The sequence below is a fragment of the Microcaecilia unicolor genome, chromosome 3, assembly GCF_901765095.1.
Source record: "Microcaecilia unicolor chromosome 3, aMicUni1.1, whole genome shotgun sequence".
Classification (NCBI taxonomy): domain Eukaryota; kingdom Metazoa; phylum Chordata; class Amphibia; order Gymnophiona; family Siphonopidae; genus Microcaecilia; species Microcaecilia unicolor.
The window spans coordinates 272,153,328-272,174,855 of record NC_044033.1 but is presented as its reverse complement, the minus strand read 5'-3'; the positions used below and the strand labels follow the sequence as shown (position 1 = coordinate 272,174,855).

At 51.6% G+C, this 21,528-nt stretch overlaps 1 protein-coding gene across 3 annotated transcripts in view; it reads left to right on the top strand.

Annotated features, from left to right (window-relative positions):
- PACRG (parkin coregulated) overlaps window positions 1-21,528 on the top strand; it is a 1,071,517-nt gene that overhangs the window by 629,579 nt on the left and 420,410 nt on the right. For 2 of the 3 annotated variants that reach the window (XM_030198092.1, XM_030198091.1), the window contains one exon: window positions 110-259. The exons of the other annotated variant lie outside the window; for it this stretch is intronic. In XM_030198092.1, coding sequence (XP_030053952.1) covers window positions 110-259 — 150 coding nt within the window. The remainder of the gene's footprint in view (window positions 1-109; window positions 260-21,528) is intronic. 3 annotated transcript variants of the gene reach the window in all.

Below are 21,528 nucleotides of genomic sequence, written 5' to 3'. Positions count from 1 at the left end.
ATTAGAGGGTTTCTTTCCTCCCACCACCTTTCACCCTTTTTACATTACAGAAATTAATTCTTCTGTCGTCTTTTTTTTTTTTACTGTTTCTTCTACTTCTGCTTCACAGATGCACTCAATCTTCGTAACCATCATATTATGTGCATTACACTTAAAGTACTCCAACATCTGATTGTGTCAGCTGACATGGTGGGTGAGGCATTGGTACCCTATTACCGTCAAATACTTCCCATCCTGAACCTCTTTAAGAATATGAATGGTAAGTTTTCTCAATGGACACTGCTTTGCAACCTTGGAGGTAAAAATAGGCTCAAGGCAGGGTTAATTAACAATGCAGTTAGGATTTATTACCACATATGAAGCCAAATCCACTCAGACCTCTAAATAATGTAACCCTCTCCTTCTTCTCCCCTGGGATACAGTGAAATTAACAATTTCATTTATTACTCCTCACACATATAGCTTATTAAGCACAGTACTGGAGCAGTGGAGCAGTTCTATAGTCTCCCAATAATTAAATTGTTAAGTTTTATAATACATTTCTGAATTTATTAATAGATCACAAAGTTAGTTTCTTTTATTTCCCTTGGTTTATGGTTATTACTTCATTTTCTACATCAACTTGTTATTGTGCTGAAGTCTCATGTCATCCATTTTTAGCTGTCAATTAAATTTAAAGCAGAGACAGCATAATAATTAATTGAATACAGTTTGCTTAATTTGAGGGACAAAAGATCTCTTGTTATTCAAAACCATATGGTATCTCTAGCAATGTACTTTTACTTCCCAGCACTTATTACAATGTGTTATATTAACTTATGATCCTTACCAGTAGAACAAACACCCTTAAGAAAATTAAAAAATATTTAAATTTGTCTTTTCTAGTGGCTTAATAGTATGAGCTGTTAAATACAGGCAAGGTTCTGATTCTGAGTTCTGAGACCTGGTCCTTATATTAATCAAGAACCTTCTTACTCACTTTCTATTGATAGTCCATATACACACATTTTTATTTTTTTTTTCTCTCTCTCTCTCTTTTTTAATTTTTAAATTTTATTGGTGAAATTGTAAGCCGCTTAGATGGCATCTCCGACTGGCGGATTAGTAAATCTTAATAAACTTGGAAATTGGAACCTAGGAAATATAGAGGGAGAACAAAGTATTGTTAGCATCAGTTGTTGTAATGAACATTTTTATCTTAGTTATTGTGTTTATTTACTGTAAGACTTTGGCAAAATGTGCAGTTTATTTTAGCACATATATGAGTCTACTAAACTCAAGTATTGCACAACAGCTATGCTATGGAAGAGCTTGCACAGTGTTCTAAGGTATCTGAGGTAGAGGAATGGAGATTTCAACCCATGCTGTTCAATAAGTTGTAGTTTGGAAAATATTGATTTGAGCGCAGGATAGGAAATTGTTGTTGTTTGTTTTTTTATGGTTTGTTATATATGAAGTGGTTGTAGTTTTGACATTTTATTTTTCTTTATTATTTGTGTACTAGTAAAAAAAGGCCCATTTCTGACACAAATGAAACGGGTGCTAGCAAGGTTTTCCTCGGAGTGTGTATGTTTGAGAGAGTGTATATGAGAGTGACTGTATGTGAGAGAGAGTGAATGTGCGAGTGTGTGTGTGTGTGTGTGTGTGTGAGAGAGAGAGAGTGAGTCTGGGTGCAAGTGTGTCTGTGAGAGAGAGAGCATGTGTGTGAGAATGAGAGTGTGTGCAAGTGCGTATGTGAGACACAGTGTGTGATAGTGTGTTTCACACAGATACAATGTGTGCAAGAGAGAGAGTGTGTGTGAGACACAGACTCTCTGTGAGACTGAGTGTATGAGACCAAGAGAGTGTGTGTTATGACTGCAGATGTGTGAGCCCTTGTGCCCCAACTGAGCACGGCGAAGATGGAGAGATGCCGTACTCTGTCAGGCAGCCAGACAACCCCTAGCTTCACCTGGGAAGCGACCACCGTTCACCAAGAGTTGAGCCCTCAGCTGCAGGTGGCCACCAGGACTTCTGGAACCGGCGGGGTTGCACAGCCGCTGACCAGGATGGCAGGAATACAGACACAGTCCAGCACCAGAACTCCGAATAGGCAAGAATAGTCAAAAATCAGTCCAGGGTCAAGGCAGGCAGCAAGCGAAATCCAAGAAGTAGCCAAGGCCCGGTACACAGGAAAACAAGAACAGGAGATAGCCGGTGAACAGCACTCCGACAGCAACTCCTCAGAACAAATGAGGCCGAAGCAAAGAAGGCCTGGAGGCAATGCTTTAAATAGTGAAGCAATCAGAGCAAACCAAACTCAGGTGCATCCAACATGGCAGCCCCCATAGGAGATCCTCCCACGACCAGATATGGAGTTCCTTCCTGTTCTCGTTTAGACAAGATGGCTGCCCCCTCCTGAGCTAGCCATGATGGCTGCTGCTCTTGCTCCAAGCCGGATGACGGCTGCCAGGTTAGGAAACAGAAACCGACCCATCCCGGAGAAGTGTAGCAGAGCGTAACAGTGTGTGAGTGACTGTGTGACACATAGAGAGTGAATGTGATACAGTGTGAGACATAGAGTGTGTGAGAGACAGTGTGTGAGAGTGAGAGAGAGGAAGACATTGACTGTGAGAGAGAGTGTATGTGTGACAGAGATACCTCCCCCCCCTCTCTGGTGTCAGGCCCCCCTCCTTCCCTCTCTCCGGTGTCATGCCCCCCCCCCCCCCCCCTCTCTCTCTGGTGTCTGAGCGTTACTGTGCAGGATGCTGAGCTCTGGCTGTGCTTCAAGGAACTGACCAATCCTATTTAATAGAATGCACCTCCAACATTCTGAAGCCGAGAAACCTCATGTGGTTGGTTACTTCTGCTTGTGACGAACCCGGAAGTACTCGAGGGCGGAGCTTACAGAGATGGAGCCTGAGCTTCAGAAGCTTCAAACCCTTCACTGAAGCCACGGAGTCAGCTTCAGAATGTTGAGGGTGCTTTTTATTATATAGGATAGGATTTGTTTAATAATGCTTTTGTATTTGATAGTTTCATCAGTTTGTATTTAAATTTTGTGTTTGCATTGATTATGTTTTAAACACTTGAATATGTTTATTGTAATCCACTCACAGGCCCTTTTACTTACAGCTTAAAGTGCACTAACTGCTTAGATGCCCATAGATATAAATGGGTTTCTTGGCATTTAGCACACACTAAGCTTTAGTAAAAGGGCACCTTAGTTATTTTTGGTATGGAGCAGGCAATAAATACTGAATTAATGAGCCCTTTTACTAAACCACATTACATGACAACATGAAACAGGATTTGTGGTAAAATACTCATTAATGTGCTGCTAGGGGGTGTAACTAGGTGGGGCATATGCAGAAAAGGATTGTTGCCAGCACACTGCGGTTAATGTGCTGCACATACCACATGCTGACAAATGTAACATTCATGAGGAGGCACAACTAGAGTAATGTGGGATACTGGGCATTGTAATGTGGCACCTGCAAATGGCATGCTGGGAATTCCCCACTTTTAGCTGTATTAGTTTTGTACTTCCTGCATGGTAATACCTTGTCTTACAACACATTATGTGTAAATTCTAACACACTTTAGTAAAAGGGCCCCTAAATTAAATTGGTCTGTGTAATAACCCACGTTAAAACAAACATGGTAACATGAGTTACTTGCTGTTTTGTGGCAGTACATCAGGCCTTAATACTAGGAACCTGAAATCATGCCAAATAAGCCCATTAGCATTTTTTCTACTATCAGCATGCATGCACTCAAGTGTTACCATGTCAATACACTAAAGTTCATACAAATAATACAAATCGTACTTAGTCATTATGTAACATCTATCTTGATGGGCACTCTGGCATGTTAATACATGCTAAATGCAGGCTTTAACAATAATACCTTTTACATGGACCTCTTGACTTGTACAAGGTCAAAGTGAATGCAGTAGCAGAAGTAGAACTTCAGTTATTGTCTCCTTGTGTCTAGCCCAGTGGTTCCCACACCTGGTCCTGGAGGCACCCCAGCCAGTCAGGTTTTTGGAATATCCACAATGAATATTCATGAGAGAGATTTGCATGTAGAGCATGCAAATATCTCTCATGAATATTCATTGTGGATATTCCAAAAACCTGACTGACTGGGGTGCCTCCAGGACCAGGTGTGGGAACCACTTATCTAGCCTGTTATTTACCAGGCCACTCCTCTTCATATAGATATAGATGAACTAAACTACCTATATACTGTATATACCTTTCAGATCGTTTACACCTAGAATATATCTAGAATATATACAGCATGAGTATACATATGGGAGCCTGTTGATAAGGGAATATTATGGGCATGATGTGATATGAGTCTGAGTTAGATGCCTCAAATGTTTGTAGCATGTCTGTTTTCTAGGTATTGTTATAATGGTTTATCATTATGTATGTCCTTATGTGAACTGCCTAGATTTTTTTGATGTCATATAAACAAATAAATAAATAAAGCTTACAAAGCACATTACAGCTATTAACATCACAAAAATAGCCAATTACACAATAAGGACCAAAATCTATATATGGCGCCAAAAAATCAGTGCCAAAAAAACACATGCTAAGCACTGTTCCATAAACGGCACTGTGAGTTGGGCACCATTTATAGAATACACGTAGCGCTGGGATCCACAGCTAAATTTTAGTGTGGGGATTTACACCAGCTGAAACCTGGTGTAAATCCCCGTGCCTAACAGGTGCAGATCAGGTGTATTCTGTAATAGTGCATGCATATCATTGGAACACCCATGCCCTCCCATGGTCACGTCCCCTTTAGGGATCTACACACTAGAATTTACACATACATCTTTGTAGAATGTGCCTAACAAGATGCATGCATAAATTCTTATTTCCTTAGCGTATTTATTAGATGAATCCAGGAATTGGTGGGTTGTGTCCATCTACTAGCAGGTGGAGATAGAGATTACAAAGCTGAAGGCAGTGATAGCAGACGGTCAGCTCCTCCTTCACTTCAGTATATCTCTATCTCCAGCAGGTGGTAGACAGTGACTCTGCAGCTACTGGATTCGTCTCTTGGGCCTGCTCCTGGGCCTATTGACCAGCTGAGCTGAGGGGGTTTGAGCTGTGTGCCAACTTTAGGGGCATACCTGGTGGCCTGAGTCCCTGCCTCACCCCATGATCCCTTCCCTCCCAGAGTTTGGACTGTTGTTTGGACTGTAGCCTTCCTCACTAAAAAAAACCGTGATTACTGCTCTATTGTGAGATTATGTACGGTCCACTTTGACCGCATATTCTCAGGTGCAGAGGATTTTTTGAGGTATGGCTGTGGCCCATGCGTGGTCTCCATTGCGGGCTATTGATTTCTTTCTGCAGGACAGGTTGCAGAAGGGCCTGGCCTCTAATTCACTTCGGGTGCAGGTGGCGGTAGCCTGCTTCTGGGAGAGAGTGTCGGGCTCTTCTCTGGCTTTGCAGCCAGATGTGGGTCATTTCTTGCAGAGTCCTTTGCTCCTCTGCTGCTGCAATCTTGTTTACCCTGAAACCTCGTTCTTGTTCTCTGAGCCTAGCTTAGGGCTCCTCGTCTTCCGAGCATTTCTTCAGACTCCCTTAGATCCTTTGCAGAAGGCTTCACTTAGGAGCTTACTCGCAAGCGGTGTTGTTGTTGCCAATTCTTCAGCACGCAGAGTGTCTGAATTTTTAGCGCTGCCATGCTGAGCTGCTTTTCTGCAATTTGCTGAGTGACCTTGCATATGGTTCCTCCTTTTCTTACCAGCTGTGGTTTGGGTTTTCTTCTTTATCAGCCTCTTTCTTTCCTCCTTTTTGGAGGGGGATTTTCACACGGAGTACATGGCGCTTTGTCTTCTGGATGTTTGGAGGGTTCTCCTCTGGCATTCGCAGATGTCACATGTTTTTCAGCATTCTGATCTTCTCTTTGACCTTTTCTCGCTGGTTCTTGCTCTGGGATGGCAGCCTCTGATCTTGCTATTTCTCGTTGGATTGCAGATACTTTGTTTCCATGGATTTTTTGGAAGGTCGCGTCCCACCGGTGGTGTTGCAGGCTCATTTCTCAAGGTTGCTATCTACCTCTTGGGTGGAATGGGTGTGCTTTCACTATTCGAGTGCTGCCTTTGCAGCAGCTGTTCTGTCTCGGAGATAGGCAACTTCCCACCCTAATTAGAGATTGCTTTGGTACATCCCACCAGTTCCTGCTTTCATCTGCTGCATAAGTTAAGGAAGGTAAAATTATGCTTTACCTGCTGATAATTTTCTTTCCTTTAGTAGCAGCAGATGAATTCAGGGTCCCACCCTCTGTCAGCCGTATTTGTTTTGCCTGTCTGTTCTTGTTCTGGTCTTTAGTTTCAAAAAAAAAAAAAAAAAAAAACAAAGAAAAAAAGAGAGAGAGAACAGAAACCACTGAAGAGAAGTCCATTGAGGTCATGGTTTCTCCAGGTCAGACTGACGAGTTTCTTTTGTGTTTGATTGGTGAGGAAGGCTACCTGGTTTCTTGTTTGATTCTGCTTGGTGATGAGACATATGCTGAAGTGAAGGAGGAGCTGACCATCTGGTATCACTGCCCTAATCTCTATCTCCACTTGCTGGTAGATGGCTACAAAACACCAGTTGATGGATTCATCTGTTGCCATTAAAGGAAAGAAAATTATCAGCAGGTAAGGCATAATTTTATCTTATTACAAATTAGTGCCAATAATTGATAGTGCTCAATTATTTGCCCTGATTGGTTTGTTATTCAATTAAATTGTGCATGCAAATTTGGCACATGACAAAATTTTTGCACACAATTTTGTGCACCATATATAGACTCTAGGGGTAAAGCATTAAAGTGTAGTGAGGTTTTGCCACTAACACATGCTAATGACAAAACTGAGAATGCATTAGTAACAAAAACCTCCTCAGAAATGTTGGCTAGATGCAGAAGGTGTGTTCAGCGTATGGAGAGACATGGTCATGACATAGTGGCTGTTACCTATGAAGCCTCCCACTTCGGATCTCCCTGGTCACGTCTACTCTGCCCTCTAAGTACAGGTCTGACTCACCACGGAGGCAGTTTGCAGTTTATTTAGGCACAAAACATATACGATAATCATCCAGGTAACAGATATTCTCCGAGGACAAGCAGGCTGCTTGTTCTCACTGATGGGTTGACGTCCTCGGCAGCCCCCTCCATCGGAAAGTTTACTAGCAAAGGCCTTTGCTAGTCCTCGCGCGCCCATGCGCACCGCGCATGCGCGGCCGTCTTCCCGCCCGAAACCGGCTCGAGCCGGCCAGTCTTCTTTCGTCCGCGCTCGGTACGGTCGTGTTACGCCGTTCGTGCCCCAGAGAGTCGACCTCGCGCGTCCTTTTCGACGTGTTTTTTCCTTGTTTTTCTTTTAAAAAGTTCGGGAAGTGTTCCGGAAGACCCTTTCGGGTTTTCTGCCCTTCCCGTAATTTTCACAGCTTTTGCCCCGTAAGTTTTCTTTCGTTGTTGGGGTAGGCCTAGTTTGGCCTCGGTCGAGATTTTTCTCCCTTTAAATTTTGGTGCTTCAATTTTCGCCATTTCGGCCTTTGATTTCGCCGGCGTGATTTTTCCGCCCATGACATCGAAGCCTTCCAGCGGCTTCAAGAAGTGCACCCAGTGCGCCCGGGTAATCTCGCTCACTGATAGGCACTCTGCGTGTCTTCAGTGTCTAGGGGCCCAGCACCGCCCTCAGAACTGCAGTCTGTGTTCCCTGTTACAAAGGCGGACTCAGGTAGCAAGATTAGCCCAGTGGAACGTTTTGTTCTCGGGCTGTTCGTCGACATCGGCACCGGAGGCATCGAGTGCATCGACGTCGTCAGCGTCCGGACCATCTTCCTTGGCTGCCGCTCCATCGACTGCATCGAGGCATCGGACCTCTGCATCGGCGCCGAGGCATCGGGCGACTGCATCGACGTCGGTGGTACCGAGACTTCGTCTGCTGATGTCGTCGGACGGAGGTGCATCGTCAGGAGAGCAGGTGAGGGCTGTCCATTCCCCTGCTGGTGGCGGTGAGCCTTCGGGTGGGTCTCCTCCTACCCTGAGGGCTCCTGCGGTACAGCCCCCCCGGGATCGACCCTCTTCGGTCTCGGCCCCGAGGAAGCGACGGATGGATTCTACGTCCTCGTCGGTGCCGGGGAGCTCCGGTGACATGCTTCGGAAGAAGTCGAAGAAGCATCGACACCGGTCTCCTCCCCGTGTCGGCACCGAGAGCTCTGGGTCGCCGAGGGATTCGGCACCCAGCAGGCATCGGCACCGAGAGGACCGCTCACCCTCTGTTCAGGAGGTGTCGATGCGCTCCACTCTGGACAGCCCGGAACAGCCTCCTCGCCCGGACCAGGTTCTGACGTCGACGCCTGCATCGACCTCTCAGCCTTTTTCTGCAGCCACTCTGAACGAGAGCCTCCGGGCCGTTGTCCCAGAGATTCTGGGAGAGCTGTTGCGCCCTACCCCTCCGGTACCGGCGGTGCTTGCGCCTCCGGTACCGTCGAGCGTGGCGCCGGCTGGTCCATCGCCCAGGTTGAGGTCCCCGACGTCGGTACCGCGTGCGGTGCCGACCGCGGCCACCTCCCAGGAAGGCTCCCCGACTACGTCGGCGGAGGGAGCTTCGCCGATGCGGGCGAGGGAGTCTACCTCTCGACGCCCCCATCGTGGACGTGGCTCCACGGAGTCGAGCCGGGCGAGGTTGCAGACACAGGTCCGTGAACTTGTGTCTGACACCGAGGGTGAGGCCTCGTGGGAGGACGAAGAAGACCCCAGATATTTCTCTGACGGGGAGTCTGAGGGTCTTCCTTCTGATCCCACTCCCTCTCCTGAAAGGCAGCTTTCTCCTCCTGAGAGTCTGTCTTTCGCTTCCTTTGTCCGGGAGATGTCTACGGCCATCCCCTTCCCGGTGGTTGTGGAGGACGAGCCCAGGGCTGAAATGTTTGAGCTCCTGGACTATCCTTCTCCACCTAAGGAAGCGTCCACTGTTCCCTTGCATCATGTCCTGAAGAAGACATTGCTTGCGAACTGGACCAAGCCATTAAGTAATCCCCACATTCCCAAGAAGATCGAGTCCCAGAACCGGATCCATGGGGACCCAGAGCTGATGCGCACTCAGTTGCCTCATGACTCTGGAGTTGTGGATTTGGCCCTAAAGAAGGCTAAGAGTTCTAGGGAGCATGCTTCGGCGCCCCCGGGCAAAGACCCTAGAACCTTAGACTCCTTTGGGAGGAAGGCCTACCATTCTTCTATGCTCGTGGCCAAGATCCAGTCTTACCAGCTCTACACGAGCATACACATGCGGAACAATGTGCGGCAGTTGGCGGGCTTGGTTGATGCTCTTCCCCCTGAGCAAGCCAAGCCTTTTCAGGAGGTGGTCAGGCAGCTGAAGGCGTGCAGAAAATTCCTGGCCACAGGAGTTTATGACACTTTTGATGTTGCGTCCAGGGCCGCTGCTCAAGGTGTGGTGATGCGCAGGCTCTCATGGCTGCGTGCCGCCGACCTGGAGAATAGACTCCAGCAGCGGATTGCGGACTCGCCTTGCCGTGCGGACAACATTTTTGGGGAAAAAGTCGAGCAGGTGGTAGAGTCTCTCCACCAGCGGGACACCGCATTCGACAAGTTCTCCCGCCGGCAGCCTTCAGCATCTACCTCTACAGGTAGAAGATTTTTCGGGGGAAGGAAGACTGGTCCCTATGCTTCTGGCAAGCGTAGGTACAATCCTCCTTCCCGACAGCCTGCGGCCCAGGCTAAGCCCCAGCGCGCTCGCTCTCGTCAGCAGCGCGCGCCTCAGCAAGGCCCCGCGGCTCCCCAGCAAAAGCAAGGGGCGAGCTTTTGACTGGCTCCAGCAGGGCATAGCCGACATCCCAGTGTCAGTGCCGGGCGACCTGCCGGTCGGGGGGAGGTTGATAGCTTTTCACCAAAGGTGGCCTCTCATAACCTCCGATCAGTGTGTTCTGCAAATAGTCCGGCAAGGATACACCCTCAATTTGGCCTCAAAACCTCCAAATTGTCCACCGGGAGCTCAGTCTTACAGCTTCCAGCACAAGCAGGTACTTGCAGAGGAACTCTCCGCCCTTCTCAGCGCCAATGCGGTCGAGCCCGTGCCATCCGGGCAGGAAGGGCTGGGATTCTATTCCAGGTACTTCCTTGTGGAAAAGAAAACAGGGGGGATGCGTCCCATCCTAGACCTAAGGGCCCTGAACAAATATCTCGTAAAAGAAAAGTTCAGGATACTTTCCCTGGGCACCCTCCTCCCCATGATTCAGCAAAACGATTGGCTATGCTCTCTGGACTTGAAGGATGCCTACACTCACATCCCGATACTGCCAGCTCACAGACAGTATCTGCGATTTCAGCTGGGCACACGCCACTTCCAGTACTGTGTGCTACCCTTTGGGCTCGCCTCTGCGCCCAGGGTGTTCACAAAGTGCTTGGCTGTAGTAGCAGCGGCACTTCGCAGGCTGGGGGTGCACGTGTTCCCATATCTCGACGATTGGCTGGTGAAGAACACATCCGAGGCAGGAGCCCTGCAGTCCATGCAGATGACTATTCGCCTCCTGGAGCTACTGGGGTTTGTGATAAATTATCCAAAGTCCCATCTTCTCCCAGTGCAGAAACTCGAATTCATAGGAGCTCTGCTGGATTCTCGGACGGCTCGCGCCTATCTCCCAGAGACGAGAGCCAACAACTTGTTGTCCCTCGTCTCGCGGGTGCGAGCGTCCCAGCAGATCACAGCTCGGCAGATGTTGAGATTGCTGGGCCACATGGCCTCCACAGTTCATGTGACTCCCATGGCCCGCCTTCACATGAGATCTGCTCAATGGACCCTAGCCTCCCAGTGGTATCAGGCCGCCGGGGGTCTAGAGGACGTGATCCACCTGTCCACGAGTTTTCTCAAATCCCTATATTGGTGGACGATTTGCTCCAATTTGACTCTGGGACGTCCCTTCCAAATTCCTCAGCCACAAAAGGTGCTGACCACGGATGCGTCCCTCCTGGGATGGGGAGCTCATGTCGATGGGCTTCACACCCAAGGAAGCTGGTCCCTCCAGGAACGCGATCTGCAGATCAATCTTCTGGAGTTACGAGCGATCTGGAACGCTCTGAAGGCTTTCAGAGATCGGCTGTCCCACCAAATTATCCAAATTCAGACAGACAACCAGGTTGCCATGTACTATGTCAACAAGCAGGGGGGCACCGGATCTCGCCCCCTGTGTCAGGAAGCCGTCAGCATGTGGCTCTGGGCTCGCCGTCACGGCATGGGGCTCCAAGCCACATATCTGGCAGGCGTAAACAACAGTCTGGCCGACAGGTTGAGCAGGATTATGCAACCTCACGAGTGGTCGCTCAATTCCCGTGTGGTACGACAGATCTTCCAGGTGTGGGGCACCCCCTTGGTAGATCTCTTCGCATCTCGAGTGAACCACAAAGTCCCTCAGTTCTGTTCCAGGCTTCAGGCCCACGGCAGACTGGCATTGGATGCCTTCCTCCTGGACTGGGGGGAGGGTCTGCTGTATGCTTATCCTCCCATACCTCTGGTGGGGAAGACTTTGTTGAAACTCAAGCAAGACCGAGGCACCATGATTCTGATTGCTCCTTTTTGGCCGCGTCAGATCTGGTTCCCTCTTCTTCTGGAGTTGTCCTCCGAAGAACCGTGGAGATTGGAGTGTTTTCCGACCCTCATCACACAGGACGAAGGGGCACTTCTGCATCCCAGCCTCCAGTCACTGGCTCTTACGGCCTGGATGTTGAGGGCGTAGACTTTGCCTCTTTGGGTCTGTCAGAGGGTGTCTCCCGCATCTTGCTTGCTTCCAGGAAAGACTCCACTAAGAGAAGTTACTTCTTCCATTGGAGGAGGTTTGCCGTCTGGTGTGACAGCAAGGCCCTAGATCCTCGCTCTTGCCCTACACAGACCCTGCTTGAATACCTTCTGCACTTGTCTGAGTCTGGTCTCAAGACCAACTCTGTAAGGGTTCACCTTAGTGCAATCAGTGCTTACCATTACCATGTGGAAGGTAAGCCGATCTCAGGACAGCCTTTAGTTGTTCGCTTCATGAGAGGCTTGCTGTTGTCAAAGCCCCCTGTCAATCCTCCTACAGTGTCATGGGATCTCAATGTCGTTCTCACCCAGCTGATGAAACCTCCTTTCGAGCCACTGAATTCCTGCCATCTGAAGTACTTGACTTGGAAGGTCATTTTCTTGGTGGCAGTTACTTCAGCTCGTAGAGTCAGTGAGCTTCAGGCCCTGGTAGCCCAGGCCCCTTACACCAAATTTCATCATAACAGAGTAGTCCTCCGCACTCACCCTAAGTTCTTGCCAAAGGTCGTGTCGGAGTTCCATCTGAACCAGTCAATTGTCTTGCCAACATTCTTTCCCCGTCCTCATTCCTGCCCTGCTGAACGTCAGCTGCACACATTGGACTGCAAGAGAGCATTGGCCTTCTACCTGGAGCGGACACAGCCCCATAGACAGTCCGCCCAATTGTTTGTTTCTTTTGATCCCAATAGGAGGGGAGTGGCTGTAGGGAAACGCACCATATCCAATTGGCTAGCAGATTGCATTTCCTTCACTTACGCCCAGGCGGGGCTGGCTCTTGAGGGTCATGTCACGGCTCATAATGTTAGAGCCATGGCTGCGTCGGTAGCCCACTTGAAGTCAGCCTCCATTGAAGAAATTTGCAAAGCTGCGACGTGGTCATCTGTCCACACATTCACATCTCATTACTGCCTGCAGCAGGATACCCGACGCGACAGTCGGTTCGGGCAGTCAGTTCTTCAGAACCTGTTTGGGCTTTAGGATCCAACTCCACCCCCCGAGGGCCCTGTTTGTTCTGTTCCAGGCTGCACTCTCAGTTAGTTGGTAAATTTTTTAGGTCAATCTCAGTTATGTCCTCGCCGTTGCGAGGTCCAATTGACCATGGTTGTTGTTTTGAGTGAGCCTGGGGGCTAGGGATACCCCATCAGTGAGAACAAGCAGCCTGCTTGTCCTCGGAGAAAGCGAATGCTACATACCTGTAGAAGGTATTCTCCGAGGACAGCAGGCTGATTGTTCTCACAAACCCGCCCGCCTCCCCTTTGGAGTTGAGTCTTCCCTTGAAGTGTATTGTCTTGCTACATACTGGACTGGCCGGCTCGAGCCGGTTTCGGGCGGGAAGACGGCCGCGCATGCGCGGTGCGCATGGGCGCGCGAGGACTAGCAAAGGCCTTTGCTAGTAAACTTTCCGATGGAGGGGGCTGCCGAGGACGTCAACCCATCAGTGAGAACAATCAGCCTGCTGTCCTCGGAGAATACCTTCTACAGGTATGTAGCATTCGCTGTATGGTAATCCACCAAGTAAATAAGGTACTGACTCTGCTGTCCAAGTGGCTTGGCCCCCAATGTCCAAAACCCCACACTCCAAAAAGGAATGATTCCCAAAATACAGTAGTTAACCCTAAGAAAATAGTTCAAGCACCCCAGTAGTTCATATAAAGCAGTTTATGCCAAGCAATTCCCAAAACACAGCAGTTCAAAGGGTTCAAAGAAAGAAAAACAGCATTTCATATAAAGCAGTTTAAACATCCTCTCTTAATCACCATAGGGAGAGTAAAAGGGTCCCACCCAACTTGGCCAGCACTACATCCTGACCACCACCCCAATACCCAACAGTTGTAAACATGCTCTCTTAACTCCCCTTCTAGGCTAGCCACCTTTTCCCTTTTTCTACCAAGCCTTCATACCATGCAGCCAGCTTCTATTTCATCTGGGTGCCTCCCAGTTTAGCCAGAGCAGAAGTATCCATCGGCTCCCCTTGTCTTCCCTCCTCCCCCTTTTCTTCCCCTTGCCAGTCCATGGGTTCTTCACCACACCCACCGCTCAGCTGCTCCTCATCTCTCTGATTGGGTAGGCTCAGAACCTCTTCCCTTAGCCTAGTTCTCTGTGACAGGGTTTCCCAATTCCCCCCCTCTTGTCCTTCTCCTAGCAACCTCTGGGGGCTGTTGGGAATGAAACTTCAATGTGAAGAAATGCAAAGTGATGCACTTAGGGAGTAGAAACCCACGGGAGACGTATGTGTTAGGCGGTGAGAGTCCGATATGTACAGGCAGGGAGAGGGATCGTTGGGGTGATAGTATCTGAGGATCTGAAGGTGACAAAACAGTGTGACAAGGTGGTGGCCGTAGCCAGAAGTTTGCTAGGCTGTATAGAGAGAGGTGTGAACAGCAGAAGAAAGGAGGTGTTGATGCCCCTGTACAGGTCATTGGTGAGGCCCCACCTGGAGTATTGTGTTCAGTTTTGGAGGCCGTATCTTGCAAAGGATGTAAAAAGAATTGAAGTGGTGCAAAGAAAAACTACAAAAATGGTATCGGATTTGCGTTACAAGATGTATGAGGAGAGACTTGCTGACCTGAACATGTATATACCCTGGAGGAAAAGAGAAACAGGGGTGATATGATACAGACGTTCAAATATTTGAAATGTATTAATCTGCAAACTATCCTTTTCTGGAGACGGGAAGGCGGTAGAACTAGAGGACATGAAATGAGGTTGAAGGGGGGCAGACTCAAGAAAAACGTCAGGAAGTATTTTTTCACGGAGAGAGTGGTGGATACTTGGAATGCCCTCCCGAGGGAGGTGGTGGAGATGAAAATGGTAACGGAATTCAAAAATGCATGGGATACACATAAAGGAATCCTGCTCAGAAGAAATGGATCCTCAGAAACTTAGCAGAGATTGTGTGCAGCACCGCTGGTTAGGAGGTAGGGCTAGTGGTTAGGAGGCAGGGCTAGTGCTGGGCAGACTTCTACGGTCTGTGCCCTGAAAATGGCAGATACAAATCAAGGTCAGGTATAAATATAAAGTAGCACATATGAGTTTATCTTGTTGGGCAGACTGGAAAACTCTTTTTATTGGAAAAAACTAAAAACAAATAACATACAAATCAAAACCAAGCCCCTAGCTATACACGGTCCTCCTATCTATGTACACCCCCTCCCCCTCCTCAATAGTACAGTGGAAACTGTTTATTAGAAAGACCAAAGAAAAAAACCGGACATGCAAATCAAACCCCAGGCTCCTAGCTAGACATGGTCTGCCTATCTATGTACACCCCCTCCTCAATAATACAATGGATCAACCCCCCCCCCCCCCGACCCCCCACAACCCCTTCAGACAACTGGCACACAATCCCCTGGGAAGCATGTCCCCTCATGGCGGCTTAAGCCTCACGTGTCTCCACCACCTCGAAGCCACCCCCACCCCTTTTTCCACCCTTTCCCACTTCGCCGCTTCCTGCACCGCCCTTACCACATCCCAGCTGACTACCTCCGCCGGCCGGACCTCCTGGTACAGGGACACCCTGCAGCGCGCCATCCAGAGGCAGTACCGCAATATCACCGAAATCAGAAAGCGTGTTACCGGATCCCCGCGTCCCTCTCCACCCTCTGGGCCATACACCCAGTCCGCATAGCTGTAGTTGCGGAAACTGGGGATCTGCAGCAACGAGGAAACCCGGTCAGAGACCTGGACTGTAAATGGGCACCTCACCAGGAAATGCTCCATCGTCTCTTCAGTTCCAGCACATTCCTCCCGTGGGCACCCTCTATCCCGCACATTGCGATATTTCAAATTTCCTCGGACGTACAGTCTACCGTGAAAGGACAGCCACGCCAGGTCTTTATACTTCACCGGGATGCGGTTCGAAGCAATCAACCGTAACCCCTGCTGCATCCGTGGGGCCGGCGCGTCCCTCAGCGCCAGAGGAGCTGAGAACACCTGCGCCCGTACTCTGTCCATCCAGACCCCCCGTTGTCCTGCCTTCACCTCCCCCACCGTCAGCCCCCACACCCTCACCAATTTCACTAGGGTCTTGCAATAACTCACCCCCCCCGGAGCCCCCCTTCGCAGTGCCACTACCCTCCCCCCCTCCCGCCATAGGTCCCAATATCTCGGCCACCACTGCAGGACACTCCTAGCCCACCCCGGTGGCTCCCGCCCTACCGCCCTCCCCAGATTGAACTGCAGGAACAAAGCGCTGAAAAACAGGACTGGGTTTATCATGCCCACCCCCCCCCTCCCTCCTAGGCAGATAGGTAACATTCCGTTTTACCGGATTCGTCCTGTTGCCCCAGAGCAGCCGGAAGAACACCCCATACAAGGCCGTGTACCGGCTCTCCGGCAGCAGGCAGATGTAACTGACGAACAGAAACAAAGGAACTAAGTGTGCCTTGTTGAGCTGTACCCGCTCCCCCATGGTCATTTTCCACCCCTTCCATCTATCCACCCTCCCCTTCACTTCTTGGAGACACCTATCCCAGTTGTAGAGCCTATAATCCCCCTTCTCGAAGTATATTCCCAAGACCCGTATACGTTCCACAGCTGTAGGAAACCTACCTCCCAACTCAAATTGCAGCCCCTGATCCCCAACCCACAGGCTATTGGACTTTTGAAAATTGACCTGCGACGCTGTTGCCTGCGAGTATTCCTGGATCAGGTTCTGCAATCTACCTCCCTCCCTCTGGTCCGCTACCCACACTGTAACGTCATCTGCATACGCCACGACCCTTAACTGGTTATTGTCCCCCACCTCCACCCCTTCCAGCCCCTCCGCCCCCCCCTTCTCCAGCCGTCTTATAAAAGGGTCGATGGCGTATGCATACAACAGCGGGCTGAGTGGGCACCCCTGTCGGACCCCTGCCCCTACCTCAAACCCCTGCCCTCTCCACCCGTTAACCAGGGGAAAACACCCCGCATGCCGATAGAGTAGCTGTAATTGCTCTATCCAACCCTTCGGAAACCCATAGCGCTCCAGAATGCTCCATAGGACACCCCACTGCACTCTATCAAACGCTTTTTCCTGGTCGAGTGTTACCAACAGCCTACCATGCCCTCCCACTCTACTGCGTTCTACCCCCTCCCGCACCCACGCTGCAGCTTCCAAGACCCCTCTCCCTTTAACCCCACATGCTTGCGAGGCTGCTAGCAAATCCCCAGACACCTGCCTCATTCTCTGGAATAGCATTCGCGCAAAGATTTTTCGATCCGTATTAAGCAGTGCTATAGGCCGCCAGTTGGCCAGCATCGCCGGGTCCTTCCCCTTACTTAGTAGGATAAGAGCCGCCTCTGTCAAGGAACTAGGCAAGGAACCCTCCAACTGGGCTGCCCCCATACCCTCACCAGGATCGGCACCAGCTGCTCCTTAAAGGCCTGGTAGAACTCAGTTGTTAGCCCATCCGGCCCCGGCGAGGTCTTCCTGTGGAGCGCCCCGATGGCTTCCTCCACCTCCTGTTCTGTCCACGGGTTCAAGAGGGCCTGAAGCTGGGGTCCCCTGTGACCTATCCCCGGGGTTCCTTCCACATAACACTCCATCTGCTCCATATCAATCTGCTGGGCTGAAAGGAACGCCGCAAAGTGGTCCCTCACTGCCCCCAGAATCCCCTCCTTGGTGTCCTGCAGGACCCCCTGTGCATCCCGCACCCCCTCCATCACCCTGCGCGCCCTCCGCTCCCGGCAGCATGCGAAGGGGTCCGGGCTACACATTTTCCCGAAGTCCCGCTCATACACCAAGGAGGTGTAGCGGTTGTACTGTACCTGCTCCAGGAGTGCTTGGAGATCATGTATTTCTTCCTCCCTCCCCCCTTGTGAAATCAATGTGTCCCTCTTTTTCTTTATTGCCATGCCCAACTTTGTCCTTTCCCTCCCCTCCCTTCTCGCCTGTCTGAGAAAGAATCCCCGCGTTCGTCTTTTCACTGTATCCCACCACTCCCCCAATGACTGAAATGCCCCCTGCACTGACACCTGATCTTCCAAAAACCGGCGGTACTCCTCCCGCACCTGCTCGCTACCTAACCACTTTAAATTTAGTCGCCATAACCCCCTCCCTGGCCTCTGCGCTGCCGCCCCCCCCACCTGAAGGAGGACCATGTGGTGGTCTGAAAAGTCCACGTCCACGATTCGTGGACCCCCCAGACAAACCCCCTTCTTTACCAGGAATCTATCGATTCTACTTTTACACTGCCCTCGAAAGAACGTGAACCCCTCCTGTTCCTCACAGAAGGCCACATGCGCGTCTACCAGCTCCGCCTCCCGCATGATCCCTGCCAGCCTCACCCCGTCATAGCCCACCTGTACCGATCGTCCCCCACTATCCTTTTTCCGCAATATGGTGTTAAAATCTCCCCCCCAGACTACTTGGCGCGAAGTGTATAGGTAGGGCTTGATCTTCCCAAAGAGGAGCACCCTTTCCTTCTTGCTTTGGGGCCCGTACACATTCACCACCCTCAGTGCTCTATCCTCCCAAATCGCATCCACAACAAGACATCTCCCCACCCCCAGCTCCACCACTCGCTGAATATTCACCCGGTGGGACTTAAATAAGATCCCCACCCCACCATACCTCTCCCCCGCCAACCCCCACACCGAGGGACCCCACTTCCAGGCCCGCCTTGCCCGCCTGATCACCTCAATGGACCGCAGCCGAGTCTCCTGGAGCAGGAAGCAATCTGCTTGGACCCTCGCGAACCAGTCATACGCTAAACCCTGCTTCTTCGGAGAGGCGATGCTGGCCACATTCAGCGTGGCAAATGTCAACACTAAGCCTGCCATCCTCATTGCGAGTCACGGGTCTGCTCACTCCCAACTTCTTTCCTTATCTCCTGGGATACCCCCTTCTTACCCTGAAGCAGGTCCTCTGCTATGCGGTCTACATCATCCCCTGCCAGATCCCCCTCCCCCCCCCCCCGCAGCCGTCCTGCCTGCACCTTACCCCCCCCCCTCCCCCTTTCTTCCTTCCTTTCTTCTTTGCTCTATCCGGACCCACCCCCTGATCCCTCCCTCTCCCCTCTTCACCCCCGCCCCCTACCTCCTCCTCCGAGTCCTCCACCTCCCCCAAGTCCTCCAAGTCCTCCAGATCCTCCTCTAGCTCCACTCTGTCCCCCCAAGCCTGCACTTGGGCCTTCACCACCTGCCCGGCCCCCTCAGCTTTCCTCTTACTCCCCTTTCCCCTCCCTCCCTCCCTTCCCTCTTCCTCCTCCCTCACCCCTCCCCCTCCCCCCAGAGCCTTCCCGCCCTTCTTCCTACCACCAGTACCCTCCTCCAGTGCTTCCTCATATTTCCGTTTGCCCTCTCCAATCCCCCCTGCCGCCCCCTCTTCCTCCATTAACTCCACCTCTTCTCCTTCCCCCTGTTCTTCCTCCTCCCTCCCAACCTCCCTATCCTCCTCCTCCTCCTCCAACACCTGAAATCTGTTCCTCCCCCTCTTCCCCTGCAGCGACCCCTCCCTGCCCACCCCTACTTTCCCCCCCCCTCCGAAACTTCCCTTTCCTCTGTGGCACTTGTACCCACTCCCCCTCTCCCCCCTGCTCCACTCCTGACCCAGCCCCCTGCCGCCCCCCCTCCTGCATCCCCTCCTTCTCCCCCCCTTGCCCCTCCCTGCCTATCACCCCCCTGCCCTATCCCCTCCTCCATTACCCCCCCTCCCCGTCCCTTCCCCCACATATCCCACTCGTTATGGGCCGCCCTAGGGCAGTTCCGATATGCATGGCCTAACCCGCCGCAGAGGTTGCACCTGATCGCGGTGCAGTCCTCTGTGGCATGCTGATCCCCGCATCTTCCACACTTTACCACTGGGCATGACATGCTGAAGTGCCTAAACGAACCACATCTGAAGCACTGCCGCGGCTGCCCCTTGTAAAAGCACAGTATCCTGTCACGACCGATAAAGGCAGCCGAAGGAATGTGCTGGACCACATGGCTCTCCTGTCTCAATTTGACCAGGGCTCCCCAACCTCCTGCCCAAACCCTGCTTGGATCCGGTAACTTTGTAAGTGGGGATCTCAGCTCCGCGTACCTCTGTAGCCAGTAGGCTAAATCTGCCCCAGAGATAGACTCATTTCTCACGAGCAGGGTGATCTGCACCAGGTCCGGCTTGCTGACTGGAATGGCCCTGAGGTCCCGCCACTCCCCCTTTCCCCTCACCCCCTCGTACCTTTCCCAGAATATTTCCATCCCCCTCTGGGTCATGAAGCTCAAGTCATATTCTGGGATGTTGATGGGGTGTATACACGCGTAAAAGTCCTCGGGTATAAACCCCATCCCCATCACCAGCCTCAAGACCCGATCCCTGGAGGGCATTGCCCCCTCCCCTATCCATTTGAGCTGTACCACATTTCGCCGCTTAGGCAGCTGTCCACCCCCTGTCCCCGCTCCCCCCCAACCCCTCCCTGGGCCCTCAAAACCACCCGATCTCCCCCCCTCCCTCCTTCCCCCTCCCTGGACTACTGCCGCAAAGGACTTGGACCCCAGCCCCCACCGCCCCCCCTCCACACTTGTTCCAGCCCTTCCCTCTGCCTCCCCCCCCTTCTGTCCCTCTGCCCCTCCCCTCATCCCTCTCCCTTCCTCAATATCCACCGCCCCCTCCCCCTCCCGTTGTCCCCCGTCCCCTTCCCTCTCAGACAAACATCCAGCAACGTCCATAGTCAGTTCTGCGGCTTGGGCTGCCTCCAACTGATTGTCCTGCCCATCACCACTTCCTGGAACGTCCCTGCTCGTCCCTGCCACTGCAGGCTCCAGCCTCTGGGCTAATCGCCTCCTCTCCTCTGTCTCCTGGCGATACTCTGGCACCTGCCCAGTCAGGTCTGCAGCTGGCGATACCAGACTCCCTGCTCGCTCTGCCCCCGAACTCCCTCCAACCTCCGGCACCAGGGGCGAAGCCTCCGGAACTCCGCCGCTCCCCTTGGCTCCTCGCTCCCAGCCGTCCTGCTGGCAGGTCTGCTCCACCACCCGCTGCACATCTGTTAGACTTGCCATGTCCACTTCTGTAGTCAACGAAAGTCTCTCAACAATCGGGTTACTTCCCTCTTGCTTCTGGTGCAGTCCCTCCTGCGTTCTCCCAATGGCTGGCGCTTCCCGGGGGCATGGCTTGTCTGTTCCTGATTCCGCCACAGGCTGGCTGTTAGCACCCCCCGATTTCACCTCTTGTAATGGACAGCTGGTCAAATGAGCTCCCAGCTGCTGCCCGCTCCTATTCCTCTCTCTCCGACCCCTCTCCTGTAAACCGCCAGCTACTCCATGCTCAGGGAAGACATCCCCTGCTCCCGGACTTCGTGGGCGGGGCTTCTCCAGATGCCATGCTGCTTCGGTTTCCACTTCAGTCATTGCAGACCCGGCCAAAAATACCGGAGTCTGCCTCTGCTGACCCTTTTCCAACAGGGCCTCCTTCACGGCAACTGTCTCTGCTGTTTGCACAACTGCAGGTAAGCCCTCTGAGACTTCGACCACCACCTCTGTAGAAAACAGGCTGCTACCTGCGTCTCCCTCTGCTGCCTCCATTATCTGGAGTTTTGAAAAGTTACTGAGTTCTGTCCTCCCCTCCACAGGTAGGATCTCTACTCCAGCCCCCACCTCAGAGCCATGTCCTGCCGCTGCCTCCTTATCCTCTGGCTGCTGGGTAAGTGCTCTAGACTGTGTTGCCAACTGTCTCATGTATTTTAAAGTGGGGTCACCTCTGAACCCAGACAACTCTTTTGAGTCTAATGCTGCTGAAGACACTGAAGCTTGCTGCAACTGTAGTG